Below are 14,518 nucleotides of genomic sequence, written 5' to 3' on the forward strand. Positions count from 1 at the left end.
TAGCTGGGGCCCACGTGAAAAAGAGAAGCAGCAGGTTGGCACCTCGAGGGTCAGGAAGTGGGATAGGTGTTGTCACTGAGCCGGTACCGCGGGCTCGTCGGTGAGCACCCCGTGCCGGTGCTGCTGCTGCGACCTCGCCCGTCGCCTTCCTCCAGCCTGTTGGGTGCTGTCACCACCTTTGGAGAACAGCTTTCAGTTGTGTTTTTTTTTTTATTTTTACTGTCTGTTCTTTGTAATACCCCTTTTGAAGCTTGAAAATAAAGAACTGAAAAAAAAAAAAAAGGGAAAAAAAAAAGGCTCCTCTTTTCTCCATCCTGCTGTGAGCAGCCGCGGGGGGGACGGCTGGGGACGCACCGGCTCCAGCGATGGCTCCGTTCCTTAGGGAATTATCGGTGTCCCCTAGGGCTGTTGCTGCCCCTTTTTATAGCGGGTGTTGTTTGGGATCTCAGCGGGGCTGCTTCTCCTGGGCAGCTTTATCCCGAGGCCTTTTTTGTTTGTCAGCCTGTGCGTTTGGGAGATTTGGGGCTGGAGCTGCAGGGTGCATCGGTGGCACGCAGGGTGGGTGCTGGGGGGGAAAGGCTGCCGCTAGGAGGGCTGGAAGCAGGGGCACTGCGAAGAGTTGGCTTTTATTTTTTGCAAGCAGGGCAAAAAAAAGCCGTTTTGGGTCAGCCCAAGCCATGTTTTCCTTATGAAACACCCCTGGCTTGCTCCGCGGAAACTTGCAACTTGCTTTGCTGTTTCTGGGCTTTTCCCCCCTATTTTTAAGCAGGTTTTTATTTCAGCCGGCTTCTCCAGGCTTGGTGCTCTTCACCTCCTTTTAAGAGAAAATTGAAGGTGGGCAGACGAGGACAGTTTGGAGGTTAATGGGAGCATTTTGTACCGAAGGCATCGAAGCCCCCGGTGCTGGTTGCGTGTGGCTCCAAGCGCCGTGCACGACTGGTCCTGAGCTGCGAATAAACCCGAGCAGCGACGAAGAGAGGGACTGCTGTTCTCTTTGGCAGAAATGGGAGACATTCATTCACCCAGAGCAGCTTTTTAGGCTTTTCAGAGCCTTGCTGGGTGCTCTGCGAGGCGAGGGTCTCGCCATCTGTCCCTCTCCATGGCTCAGGGTGCGCCGAGGACGCCCTTCGCCGGGCGCACGGTGTTTAAATGCCATCTAGTGGGCCTGGGCTGGGAAGGGAGGCTGCGGTGGGGTTTGGCGTGTGCGTGGCTGGGCAAGGCCAGGCTGAGCCCAGCAGGGATTTGTGCAGCTTTGTTTTGTCCGGTGTTCAACCGCAGAGCGCCCGCAGGCAGGGGGATGTGGGCTGGGGGCAGCGGGGAGGCAACGCAGGGGCAGCGTCGCGCAGGAGCTGGGTCCCCTCGCCCAGTGGGACCGGGGGCTTGGAGCAGAGAGCAACCAGCACGGGGCCATGGCTCGGAGCAGAGCAGGGACCAGCATCACCCCAGGGCACACAGAGAACCCCCCGGCATCGCCCCTGCGTGGGCTTCCCCTGCACGCATCCTGCGACCAACCCAGCTCCCCTCTTCGTGACACCAAGATGCCATTTGGGGGCGGAAAAAAGGAAGGTATCCCTGAAAAGAAGAGGTGGCATCCCTCGGGAAGCGATGGAGCCTGCCGTGCGGGGCCCCCACAGCCGGCGCTGGGGGGAGCCATGCACCCCAAAAGTCCCCCGGGGTCTGCTTTACGCCCCGCTCCCACGGGATCCCCTTTTTCTGGGATTACCGCGACAGCTGCCGCGCTCTGCCTCTCCCCACGGGGCTGGCCGGCAGGCCCTGAAATCCTATTACCGAGTTGCAAGAGAAAGAAAAAGTTAATCGCATCCTCCACTCGCTCTTCCTCCCGGCACCGGCGGCGTGGGGCTGGCGGAACCGGCGTGGTGCTGAGCCCGTGGTGCTGAGCCCATGGAGCCGGCCCCGGGCCGGTAGCGGCTGCGGGGGCTGCTGGTGGGGAGGAGGTCGGGGCCATGCCGCTGCAGACGGAGATCCTGCGCGAGGTCTGGGCGGCCGAAAGGTGAGCGGGGTCGGGCAGGATGCGGCCCACGGGGTGGGATGCGCTCCCCCCGGGTGCTTCGCCTGCCCCGGCTCCTTTTTCTCCTATTTAATTACGATGTAATATTCTGGTTTCGTTTTGTTGTTGTTCTGAGGGTTGGTGCGAGGATGCTCGTTGGCTTGCAGAGGGAAAGAATTAATTAGGGTGGATTTTCCCAAATTAACCTTGTTGCTGTCAGCCTTGGCAGAGGCAGACCCCATCCTATGCTGCCTGGCGGGGAGGGACGAGCTCGACCTGGTCAGGATGGGGGCAGCTGCTTTGGAAAAGTGGGGTCCCTTTTGACTCAGCACCACCAGAAATTGCCATTTCAAGCCGTTCTGATGCTGAAGTGATGGAAAGGTTTTAATGTCACAAAACAAAATGAGTGGAGCTGAGACGTGAGACCCAAAATGCTGGCGCACGCGCTCTGCTCCTCCTCCTCCGGGCTGCCATGTCCTTAAAAAAAAAAAAAAAAAAAAAAAGAAAAAGGAAGGTTTGGGGAAGGAAAAGGCTCAAATATTTATTTTTGGTGGGATTGGATTTATTGGCATGGCCAAAATGGGACAAGGCTCCGAGGAAACAGCAGCGTTTTGGGAAGGTTTCAGGGGAGGCTTGTGCCCGCAGCGCAGACGCTCCCCCCCCCCTTCCCACCTTCCAGCTCTCACCTGTGCAGGATCTGGCCCCAGCAGGAGGCTCTCGCCCCCCCGGGGAAGCTGTGTAGGGTTCAGTTCTCCCCCAAACCCCCCAGAGCTGGGGAAAGCCCTCACCCCTTTCCTTCCTGTGCCCCCACAGCCCCAGCGAGGAGTCGGGGAGCCCCCAGCAGCAGAAGCCGAAGCAGGTGAGGATGAATCCTTCCCCCCATCCTGCTGCCACGGGCTCTCCCCAGGGGCCGAGGATGGGGACGCCCCCAGCCCCACGCCAAGATGGGATCGGGTCCTCCCTCGGGGTGCTCAGTCCCAACTGGGGGCCAAAATCTGGGGGCACCCCCCGCCTCCGCTCCCTCATGCATCCTCCCAAAGCCATTTCCATCACTCCGCAGGGCCCATGAGGTGGGATCTTTGTTCCTAATTAGTGCTTTAATTAAGCCTTTCGGCTAAGCTGTCAGCAGTGACTCACTTTCCAGGGGCTGTGACCCCGACAGCCGGTCCCTCTGCTATAGGGGGGGGGGCTGCATTTCGGCACAGCCCCCGGGGGTAAGCCCTCAGCAGAGGGGGTCTCGCCAAAATGTCATCAGCCTGGTTTAGTTGATGGCCCCTCCTCAAAGGGCTTCGTTAAGTAACGAAGCAAAGGGCTGGGCTCCTGTGCTGCTTAAGGGATTAAAGGGGTGAAGGAGCTATTTGCGGGCAGCAAGCTGAGGATATAAAAACCTGGGGTTTTCAGCCCCCCTCCAGGAGACCCCTGGGGATGCATGTTAGGAGAAGGCAAAGCGTTGGTGCTGGGGGCTGGATCCGGCCCTTTGCAACCCCCCGGCAGTGCTGCTGCACTGGGGGCTCTGCCCAGGAGGGACCCAGCTGGCACTAAAACCCTGGCAAGGGGGCAAAAGCCCTGTTTGGGGTGGGGACCCTGATGGAACCAGCACCGCAGCACCTTCTGGGGGCCCGCAGCTGGCACCTACTCCCCAAATGGCCCCTGCCCGCAGCTCGATGCTGCACCACATGCTCTGTATTGGGTAAATCAGCGTTATTTATAGCCCAGGTTAAAGGGGATTAGGTGTGCTGCCTCTAATCCCCTGCTTCCTCCCGCCTCGCTCCTCGCTGACCTCAATCCTCGAGGCTCCGGCGTCCCCCAGCCCTCCCCGGGCAAGGCCTCGAAGCTCCGTACCCACAGCTGGGTTTCCATGGGGGCCTTTCGTGTGGGTGAGAGGAGATGGGGGCACGGAGCTGTGCCGCCTGTCCCTGTGTCCCTTGTCCCAGCTGGGGTCCCCCAGGGTGTCCCCTGTCCCCAGGAGATGACGGGGGGAGGTGGCTCCCCATACAAAACCACTCCGCGTCCCCACGGCACAGGGGTTGTTGGGGCAATGCCAGCATCATGTCCCTCATCCCCTGGGCTGGCACATCCCGGTGCCAACGCTCTCCTGTCTGCCTGCTAACATCCCTTTCTGTTTTCCTCCCTCTGCTTTCCCTCCACGGGGCTGCCCCACGGTAAGGCACCATTTGACGGAGCGAGCGCATCCCCGCTCCCGTGCCCACATTTTTCGCATCCCTGCTCCCACAAAATGCCCACATTTGGGGCATTTCAGAAAGGGCTCCGGCTGCTGAAAGAGCAGGGATTTAACCCTGGCATGATCTCGTCTCGGCAGCACCATCAATGAGGGCAGAAGCTGAAGAAGAAGCGGCAGGAGCCTGCACCGGAGCCCGCACCCGAAGCCAAGCCCCGGCGGCTGCGGGTGAAGAAGCCGGGCGAGTCGGGAGGTGCAGAGGAGCCCCCCGCCCAGGCACAGGGTAAATGAGGCAGCCTGGGGGTCCCTCTGCCAGCCTCTGTCCCCCTAAAGCTGAGGGACAGGCGGGGGCTTTGCCATTTGCCCTGGGACGCGCCAGGTCCCCAACCCATGGCGTTCTCCATCACGGGGTCGCTTGAAATGCCCAGGGGTGAAGAAGCTGAGGAAGAAGAAGGAGGAGAAAGGGGAGGAGGAGAGTGACAAGGACCGCTGCCCCAAAGTCACCCGGGAGCCCCGAAAGAAGAAGGAGAGCCCCGCGCCCCGCTCCCGTGTGGCCAAGGGCCCGAAGAAGCAGCAAGGTGATGGGGGGGACACGGCGGGCAGCGTCCGTCCCCACCACCCATGGGGTGCGTCTGCAGCGGCTCTGCACGCCCCTGGGGTGCTTTTTGTCCCCCACATCCGCTAAAGGCACGGGGAGAAGGACGAGGACCCCCAGTCCCCAGCCCCACGCGCGCCCCCGCGTCGCGCGTGTGCGCCCCGCGGCTGCAGCCACGAGGGGGCGGTGTGGCCGTGCGCGCCCCTGCCGGCACCCACGGCCGTGACCGTGCCCACGGCAGCCGGTGCTTGGGAGGGGACGGTCCCTGCTGGCAAAACTGGGGGCTGCGGGGTCCTGCTCCCGGCGAAGCCGTCGCATCGCCAACGCCGTTGTGTCCCCGCTGGGCAGAGCCGGCCGAGGACTCGGAGGATGACGATGATGAGGAAGAGGAGGTGGAGGATAAGGATCCGCCGAAAAAGCTCAAGAAGAAGCTGCCCAAAGAGCCCCCCGCGGGTGAAGGCCGGGAGAAGAAGCTGAAGCCGAAGGGTGAGCGCCCAGGGGGTGGCTCCATCCTGGCTCCGTTGTCACTTGCGTCCTGGGACAGGACTGCCCGTGTCCTGTCCCCGTCGCCGTCCCGGGAGGCTGAGGGGAACGGGGGCTCTGGGCCATCGCCCCCTCCCCATATATTGTCTCCTGGCTGTCCTCTGTCCCCCTCCCTGTCCTCTGTCCCCGGCCCTGTCCATCCCTCCAGGAGACAAGAGCGACCCCGATGGCAAAGCCAAACCCACCAAGAGCACCAAGAAGGAGCCGACGGCCATGTTCCAGGTGAATGGGGAGAAGAAGGAGAAGAAAAGCAAGAAGAAAGGTACTGGTGAGGGGGGTGGGCAGCCCCGCTGCCCCCAGGTGGCACCCTTGGCCAGCAGCACCCACACCATGTCCCTGTGTCCGCAGCCGCCGCCGGCAGCGATGAGGAGGACGACTCCGACTCCAGCACCAAACCCATCAGGTCGGAGAAGAAGAAAAACCCCGTGTCCCTCTTCCAGACCGGCGGGGACCCCCCCAAGGAGAAGAAAACCAGAAAGAAAGGTGAGAGTCGGCTCTGCGAGGGGGGTGGCGGGGCTGGAAGGGGTCTCGGGGGCACGGGGCACCCCCGGCTATTGGGGGTTTGTTACCGATGGTGTTGGTGTTCCCTCTGTGCTCCTGCCCTGTTCTGCTCGCAGCGCCTCCCAAAGCAGCCGAAAGCGAGGAGGAGACCCTGCAGACGCCACAGAAAAATTCCAACAAGAAGGGCAAAGGGAAGAAATCCAAGAAGGTATGGGGGGGGGGTGGGGGGCGGGGATAAAAAAGAGATGTGGGGCTTTTCCCCGTGGGTAGGCTGGGGGGGCTTGGAACATCCCCTGGGGTGGGCAGCGGGTCTAGAGAACAGCAGGGACATCCGTGCTGTCCCCAAAGTGGTGCCACATCGCGGGGGAATGTCGGGATTGAGGAGCTGTTATCTGGGAGAGGAGATGGTGGCACGTGGCACGGGCAGGGCTCGAGGGCTCTCTGGGAAGCTCCCGGGGTGCTGTGCACGAGGAAACGCGCTCGAAGGGCTCCGGTTTGGCCTTGAAACAGAAGGAGGAGAGGCCCCCGTCACCCGTCATCGAGGTGGATAACCTGGAGGAGTTCGTGCTGCGCCCGGCTCCGCAGGGGGTGACCATCAAGTGCCGGGTGACGCGGGACAAGAAGGGCATGGACCGGGGGCTGTACCCCACCTATTACCTGCACTTGGATAACGACAAAAAGGTGAGCCAGGGCGGGGGGCCGGAGGGCCCGGGGCTCTGCACCCACCCTGGGAGCACCCTCACGTTTTGGGGTGGTTGCTGGCGCGCGTCCCGCTGCTCCTGCGCGCTCTTAGCCCCGTCGTTCCTCCTGGGAAACGTCCCGTGTCGGCAAATGCCCCGCAGTGGCCGGGGAGCCACGGTCACACTAATGACAGCCCCGGCTGGGACACCGGCGGTGTTTTGGGGCTCGTCTTCGCTGCGGGGACTTGCGCAAGGTCGCGGCCGTGTCCCAAAACAAGGTTTTGTTTCGCAAAACCTTGCGCAAAGGGCACGGCGGGGCGATGGCGATGGCACTGCCCCGGCCCCGCCATCCTCCCAGGTCTTCCTCCTCGCCGGGAGGAAGCGCAAGAAGAGCAAAACCTCCAACTACCTCATCTCCATCGACCCCACGGACCTGTCGCGGGGCGGCGAGAACTTCATCGGGAAGCTGAGGTGAGGCGGGCACCCCCGTTTTGCCGGCACCCCTTCTTTTTTTTTTTTTTTTTTCCCCTGTGTCGGCTGCGGGCCGGGAATGGGTTCGGCGTGCGGGAGGAAGGATTTGGCTGGCTCAATTTCGGCTCTTGCCGCTGTTGGCTGTGACCCGAGGAGCGTCGGGGGGCAGGGAGGGGGAACAGGCTGGGCCGGTTCCTCCCGTGGGGCAGCTCGAGGCGAGCAGAAGCGCCGGCGAGCGCGGCAAGCCCCGGCCCGCTGCACCGCCGAGCCGCCGGCGCCGTGCCGCAGCGCCTCCGAGCCCACCCCCCCACCCCCCCCACCCCCGGTTTTGGGGGGACGGGTGCCCTGAAATGGGGACAATGGAGAAAAAGGGATCAAGGATGGGTGCTGGTCGCGCCGCAGCGTTCATGCTCGGGGCTGTATGGGGGAAGCCAGGAGGGTTTGGCAGGTTTGGAGGTCGGAGCGATGCCGGGCTGGGCTGGAGGGGTGCGGGGATGCTGTGGGGTGGGTGGTTCGGCCCCCCAGGATCTGAACGCCCCAGCCCTACACGAGCACTGCCCCGAGGAGAGGGTGCCCGGGCTGTTAGCTTGGAGCAAAACAAAAAATTGGTGGGACCGACCGTGGTCACGTCCTGTGCTGGTGCTGCAGGTCCAACCTGATGGGGACGAAGTTCACCGTGTTCGACAACGGGGCCAACCCGGACAGGGCCAACGCCGACTGGTCCAACGTGCGGCAGGAGCTCTCGGCCGTGGTTTACGTAAGCGGGGACCTGGGGGCCCCAACTGGGGCATTCAGGGCATCGCCCCAGGGGGGCTGTGGACCTGCAGGGTGGGCTGGATCCGGCCCTGAACCCTCAGGCTGGATGCTGGTGAGGGGTTGCAGCCCGCGGTGGTCGCTGGTTTTATGGCCGGGACTTCTCCTGCAGGAGACGAACGTCCTGGGGTTCAAAGGGCCCCGCAAGATGACAGTCATCATCCCTGGGATGAACTCGGATAACGAGAGGGTGCCCATCCGGCCCCGAAATGTAAGTCGGAGCAGCCAAGGGCCAAACCGGGGTGGGGCCAGATCTCCCCCAAATGCAGGATTTGTTGGGGATTATCTTGGGTTTTACCCAGTTTGGGGTACAGAAGGACTTTGAGGTGTTCCTGAAGTTGAAGTCTCCTCTCTGGGAGGCGGAGATGACTGTCAGTGTCCATATATTTTCCTCTGGGCTGTCTCCCTTCTCCCAGCATGGCCCTGCCATGGGGCAGTGTGTCGGGGAGCACCCAGGGACAGGGCATCCCTCTGGGAATGCAACAGGGGTGGCAAGGCTCCGGGGGGGGGACATACCTCCCCTTTTCCATCTCCCCTCTCCCTCCCCAGGACAACGACGGCCTCCTCATGAGATGGCAGAACAAGAACATGGACAACGTGATCGAGCTGCACAACAAGGCGCCGGTGTGGAACGACGAGACCCAGTCCTACGTCCTCAACTTCCACGGCCGCGTCACCCACGCCTCCGTTAAAAACTTCCAGATTGTGCACGGCAGCGACCGTAAGCCGGGGGCAGGTTGCGGGGGGTGGGGGGTTGGATCTTGGCTGGGGTCCCGGCACCCCTGCAGCACCCTTTTTGCTGCATTTTATTTATTTTTTTTGTCTCGCACGGCTGCTCTGGGGGCCCTGCTTGCGTTTGCCAGAGCCGGAGTGAAGCGCCCAGCCCCGCGCTCCGGCAGAGGTCACCTGTTGCCAGGCAGATTAGGGCAGGGACCGATCCTGCAGGGTGCTGAGCCCAATGCCACGCCATGAGAGCACCCCGCAGCATCTCCCCCGGCATGCACCCCACGTTGCCGATGAGTACACCCCTGGGGCACATCGCACCTCGGGGACAGTCCCTTGGGGTGACCGCGATGACCGATGCGGGACCCGGCCGTGGCTCCGGGGTGGGTTTGCAACCCCAAACCCCGCAGCACCCCCAAACCCTGCAGCACCGCCCATCCCACGGGAAGGCGTGAGCAGCCCCACGGCGAGCGTCCTGCCACGGGGCAGCGCTCGGCCCCGGTGCGAGCAGCCGGCCTCGGCCGCTCGTCACCTGTCCAGCACAGTCAGAAGCCATCGGCACCCGGGGTGTTGGGTTACAGGACAGAAAAAACCTGCCGGGGGCCCCCGGTTATTTTTACAGATTTCCTGTCACCCGCCCTCCGGTGCCAGCAGCGGCCACGCCACGGGCGTCCCACGGGGGTTAGTGGGATCCGCGCCCCTCGGCAGGCTCCGGCTACGTGGGGAAGGGGTGCTGGGGGGGCTGAGGGGTGCCACGTCCCCGCTACGCCCTGCTGGGCCATGCAATGGGAAAACACTGGGTTTGGATAAATTGTGCTGCAATAGGGCGCAGGAGCTGGGAGTAGGGTGGCTTCGTTGCCACGCCGCTCTTTTAATCCCCCTGGAAAGGGGAGGGGGGCGCAGGGTGCGGGCGCAGGAGCCGTCCCCCCCCACCACCACCACCTCACGCGCCCTCCCCTCTGTCCCGCAGCCGACTACATCGTGATGCAGTTCGGGCGCGTGGCCGACGACGCCTTCACCATGGACTACAACTACCCGCTGTGCGCCCTGCAGGCCTTCGCCATCGCCCTCTCCAGCTTCGACGGGAAGCTGGCCTGCGAGTAGCCCCCGCGCCACCCCCGTCCCGCTCCCCTCCCTCGCTCCCCGTTTTCGGCGCCGCTCACCCGGCTTCGGCCGCCCCTTCCCTGGCTCGCCCGGGGCCAGCTGCGGGTCCTGGGCAGGAGGCAGAGTCAGGCCCGGGGTATATTTAGCAGATGAGGCTGCCTCTGATCCCGATTTCATCCCTTTGAGACGTTTCTTGGACTCGAATCCTGGAAACTCATCCCTCCTTTTTTTTTTTTTTTTTTTTTTTTTGGTTCTGTTTTGTATTTTGTAGCGTGTTCTTTAAACGAGAAGGGGGGGGTTGGTGGTGTCCTTTGGTTCAGGGTGGTTCCTCGTCCCCCTGCGGGCGTGTGGCTGGGCTCTGCCCAAGGTCACCCCACGGCACCGCCGGCGCCCGCCACCTCCAGGGCCGGGATTTCATTTAAACGCTGCGAGTGGGCGCAACGCTGCTGGGGGGCAAGGAGCCCCCAACCCAGCCCAGCAGCAGGGTCCAGCCCCCCCAGCACCCCTTTGTTTGCTCCTCTGCTGTGCACGCCGCTGCTCACTGCCTTACGGGCACAAAACCCCCGCTTTTCACCACTTTCTCTGGCACAAGTGGCTGTGACATGCCCAGAAGTGCAGCGTCCCTGAAAGCCATGGGAGTGCTCACGAGCCCTGGGGGATTTGGGTCCCTAGGGAGCAGCCTGGCCCCCGCAGGGTGGGCACATGCCGGGGGGGCAGCCGGTGCCACCAGGAGCAGACCTCGAAGGGGAAAGTGCGGTCGCTGCCAGAAGCAGCTTGTGATTCACGAGGTGTGGTGCAGCTCTGAGCCACGCTGCTGCACGGGGATCGGTCCCGCAGAGCCCCCGCTCCATCTCCCTGCGTCCCCGGAGGTGACAAAGCGGGGGTGCCACCCCATGAGTTGGGCCCCTTGGTTGTGAATGGGTGCTGAGGAAGGGGAGATGCTGGAGAAGGGCGGCATGGTGGGAGCAGGGCAGCTTATGGCCCATTTTCCAGCATAACCCCAGCTTTGGATCTGGCTGCATGGAGAGTCCCAAATCCCCAATTAATTTGGTGATGAGAAATGCCAGGACACATCAGGGTGTCCCATAAAGCCATCCCAATGATGCTTCTCTCCCCTGCTCGTCTCACAGACTGCCCCCCAGGGATGCTGATACAAGTTGGGGTCCCCTTGCCTGGGTGCGGACGGGTCCTCCCCTATGCTGGGGGTGCGCTGAGCCCCCAAAGTACCACGAAAGGTGACCGGAGTGGACAGGCAGAGGAGCAGGAAGCAGACGAGACAGCTGTGGTTGTGCAAGAGGGATGCTCATCCTCGCTGGGCAGTGTCGCAACGCCGCCGTGGCCTGAGCCCATTGTCCCCATGAGCCCATTGTCCCCATGAGCCCATTGTCCCCGTGCTCCCATCCACACAAGGGGCTGAGGGCCGAAAGTGGCAGCGCTGGGCCTGTGCTGGATCCTGCACCTGGTGCGATGCAAACGTGGTTCGGAGAAAACCCCGGCTGCGGAGAGCGGTGCAGGATTGTACCCTGCTGTGATGCGTCCCACCATCGCAGTGGCACGGGGACTGGAAGACTCTTTCCCTGGATGCCACCAAGCAAACCCAGGGTGGGACAGGCTCCCAGCACACCCCCATCGATGCCAGCGCCGCGGGGAGGTGACAACACCAGCGCTGCGGGGACCAGCCACACCGATGGTCAACATCTGCCTTGGTGGCTTTGCAGAAGGAGCCTGTTTTTTCCCAAAAGCCGCACGAATTTGGGCTCCGTGATTCATCCGATGATTGCACGGGGGGCAGATGGGGCTGTCCATGTGCCCGTGCAGGATTTTATCCCTCACCCATATGGCAAGACCTTGGGAGCGAGAGGAGAAACAGCCGCTGGGGTTTAAAGCCAGCGTCTCCTGGCTAGGTATGGCCGGCAAATGTGGGGGAAAGCGAGAGCTTTCTGCCCAAATCCAGCCAGGAACCACACATCTGTTTGAAATTGGGACACGATCGGCTGACGGGTGAGGGCTGCCTCCACCCGCACTTGTCTCCGTTTCCTGTGCACCGGTGGAAGCAGAAAAGCCAAAGTGCAGCCAGGGAGCGTGGCTCGGCTCGAGGGGCTCCGGGAGGTCTCCAAATCCCAACGCACGCTCGCCTTGGGGCACCACTGATCTCCTGGGAGTTTCTCCCTTAAAACGCCGCTGCTTTTTTCCATTATTACTTGCACCCCCCCAAAAATTCCCAGCCTGCAGCCCCACAGAAGGGGCTCCCAAAGGGAGCCCGAAGCTGCAGAGGGCGTGAGATGCAATGCCACCCTGTCCCAAAACGAGCACCTTCGGAGGCGATGTGCAAGTAAGGCGCACAGCCTACAGCAATTACAGCGCCAGCCGCCTACCCCAAATCGCTCACACAAATCCTCCTAACCCAAACCAACTGCAGCACAAGGAACAAATGAAAACAATTTAATAGGGCGATGGATATTCGGGCCCTTTGTTTGCGCTGGCTGTTAACACCAGAGGAGACGAGGAATTGAAGCACAAGAAATGTGTATCTACTTTGGCCGACGGAAAGTGTGACGGATGTGCCGGCAGACCAATGGGTGAGGATGAGGATGTGTGCGTGGGTGTGAAAGGAATGCTCGCTGCAAGAAAAGATCAAAAAAAAAAAAAAAAAAGAGGGGGAAAGAAGAAGAAGGAGCCTTATCAACTTCAGTTGAGGCCAAAGCGTGCATCTTCCTCGGAGAAAGGATTTTCTCAATCCCGGGGGATGAGCTTTACCCTGAGGCGGAGACTTTGAGGCTGCTCAAGCTTCAGTTTCAGGGGCTGGAGTTAGGCTGGTGGTGCGGGGCTGGATTTAACCCCATGAAGCACACAAGTTCTTCCTGGGAGCCAGCCCAGGAAATACGTTTTATTTTTGCAAAGGTTATCAGGAAAAGAGGGGGAAAAATGTCCCACCTTGATGCTGAGCATGCCACCGAGGACACACGTCACCACGGTGCCCCATCCTGCTCCGATAAACAGAGGGATGCCAGCCCAGGATGTGAGGAGGGCTGGGTGCATTGCAGTGAGCCCAGCACATGGAAACTCCTCACCCCCAAATTTAAGGGCCAGAGCCCTTGGGTTCCCAGTGAGTGCCCTGCCCGGCAGACAGCAGTGCTCAACCTCCGGGGCTCTTGGTCCGCGCTTTGAAGTGGTGATACATTAATTAATTAAAGAAGCGATTGGGACGTGTGTTTTTCTCTCCTCTCCCCCCTCCTGCAAATTCATTTCCATATTTTTCACGGGGGGGAGGCAGACTCGTGCCTGATAAGCCAGGCTGAGCTGCGGGTTTGCGGGACAGGCTCCTGCTTGGCGCAGCAACCGACAGGCAGTGATGGCGAAGCCAGTATTTTTCAACTGCTTTTAGAAAGGAATCATTTTTTAATTAGTGAATCCATTCTGGAGAAGTGTCGGAGTTTTACAATGTTGTAGCTGTTCTTGGTGTGTTGCCTAGACTTGGATGTTCTGGCCATAAGAAAATATTATTTATGGCATTGCTGCTCACAGCTCTTTTATATTATAATTCGGGAAAGGAAGTTGCTGTTCCCACCAGTGGACGAAGAATAGCAGAAACCAGGATTATGAACTTCTGAAGGAGGAACAAAAAAAAATCCTAATCGGCAGGGCTGAAAAAAAAAAAAAAACACACCCAAAGCCAGAGTTGGGCTGGGATTGCCACGCTCCAGAAGGAGTTCAGCCCAGCATGGCAGGCGCTTGGATCGCCGCCGCCGCGCCGAAGCCTGGTCCCGCAGACGCTTTCTGCACGCACTTGGAGCTCGGCGCAGCGGTAACCCCATTGTTACTCCCCTGCGCAGAGTTACATGTGTTCCTAAACATTTGCAGATCAGGCTTTTATTCATGGGCTAATGCACGCTTGTTTGCTCATGCCTTACTCAGCCTAAACTCCTATTGAACTCAATTAAGTCTGTCATCTCCAGGAGCAGTCAATGTCATTTTTGCCCAAGTAAGGGATGAGTAACGAGTGCTCAGAACGGCCCTTGGAGAATAGCAGCCATTTTGTTGCAGTTTTTGGTCCAGATTCTTACAGTTAGCACCAGGCCAAGGGTGGAAGAATGTGATACGGCTTTATTAATCATCCCCGATTGCTGAATGTGCTGGATGCTCCAGAGATGGTCGCCTTGCAGGATGCAGCGTTGGCTGTCTCGTCCCGAAACGCTTGACTACAACCAAGTTCGGCACGAAAATTAGAAAAATATGGTTTTGAAAGGGATGGGATGCAAAGAGCATCCGTTCCCCGAGCGGAGCGCCAGGAGGATCCCGCTCCCCGATTCACCTCTGCGTGCGTCCCACCATGGCACAGCCCAACCTGGCTGGGTCCTGGGTGCGTGCCGGACCCTCTGCGCGGTGGAGCTGGGGTTTTGTGCCTCTTGCTGCCCAAACTGGGGCCACAGCTCCCAGCAGCAAGGCTGGGCCACGGCCAGGGACTCGCATGCGATCAGCCGGCTGCGGCTTAGCGCGTTACCACTCATTGACTCGCTCGTAGGAAGTGACCACGGCCCCGCTGCTGGCTGGGTTCCCTGGGGAAATCACAGCTGCCTGGGCTGAGATCCCCGTCCCGGGTACTAGGGGGAACCGGGGGGGCTCGTGGGGGTCTGCGTGGGGACGTGGAGAGGGGTGGAGGGGTTTGGAGGGGGTGAGGGTATGGGGATGAGGAGGGGGTGAAGGTGTGAGGCAGGGCACGAGGGTGATGGAGGTGTGCGGAGGGTGATGAAGGTGTGTGGAGGGGGGGGTGAAGGTGTGCAGAGGATGATGAAGGTATGAGGAGGGTGATGAAGGTGTGCAGAGGATGATGAAGGCGTGCACCAGGCGATGCAGGTGTGCAGATGAAGGTGTGCGGAGCGGGATGAAGGCCTGCGGGAGGA

General features: G+C 61.0%; 1 protein-coding gene across 5 annotated transcripts; it reads left to right on the forward strand.

Moving 5' to 3' along the window:
• The first annotated feature begins 2,497 nt into the window (after positions 1-2,497).
• On the forward strand, positions 2,498-12,107 carry TULP1 (TUB like protein 1). Of its 5 annotated transcripts, none has more exons than XM_040535753.1 (10): positions 2,498-4,470; positions 4,616-5,268; positions 5,474-5,587; positions 5,674-5,808; positions 5,943-6,034; positions 6,337-6,977; positions 7,626-7,734; positions 7,903-8,001; positions 8,340-8,511; positions 9,484-12,107. In XM_040535753.1, exons 2-10 carry the CDS (start codon positions 4,809-4,811, stop codon positions 9,615-9,617), a joined length of 1,956 nt encoding a protein of 651 aa, XP_040391687.1. In that variant the 5' UTR covers positions 2,498-4,470; positions 4,616-4,808; the 3' UTR covers positions 9,618-12,107. The 5 variants fall into 5 exon arrangements, with proteins under 5 accessions (XP_040391687.1, XP_040391688.1, XP_040391691.1 ...); XM_040535754.1 differs by having other exon boundaries at positions 2,498-3,885; positions 4,347-5,268; XM_040535756.1 differs by lacking the exon at positions 2,498-4,470 and having other exon boundaries at positions 4,794-5,268; positions 6,337-6,507; positions 6,865-6,977.
• Positions 12,108-14,518: the final 2,411 nt, after the last annotated feature.

Source organism: Cygnus olor, chromosome 24 (assembly GCF_009769625.2).
Source record: "Cygnus olor isolate bCygOlo1 chromosome 24, bCygOlo1.pri.v2, whole genome shotgun sequence".
NCBI classification, from domain to species: Eukaryota; Metazoa; Chordata; class Aves; order Anseriformes; family Anatidae; genus Cygnus; species Cygnus olor.

Coding starts and splice junctions, on each gene's coding strand:
- TULP1 (XM_040535753.1), top strand. CDS start 4,809: ATGGGGTGCGTCTGCAGCGGCTCTGCACGCCCCTGGGGTGCTTTTTGT. Junction 5,588..5,673: donor GAAGAAAAGCAAGAAGAAAG/GTACTGGTGAGG, acceptor CTGTGTCCGCAG/CCGCCGCCGGCAGCGATGAG. Junction 8,002..8,339: donor TGCCCATCCGGCCCCGAAAT/GTAAGTCGGAGC, acceptor CTCCCTCCCCAG/GACAACGACGGCCTCCTCAT.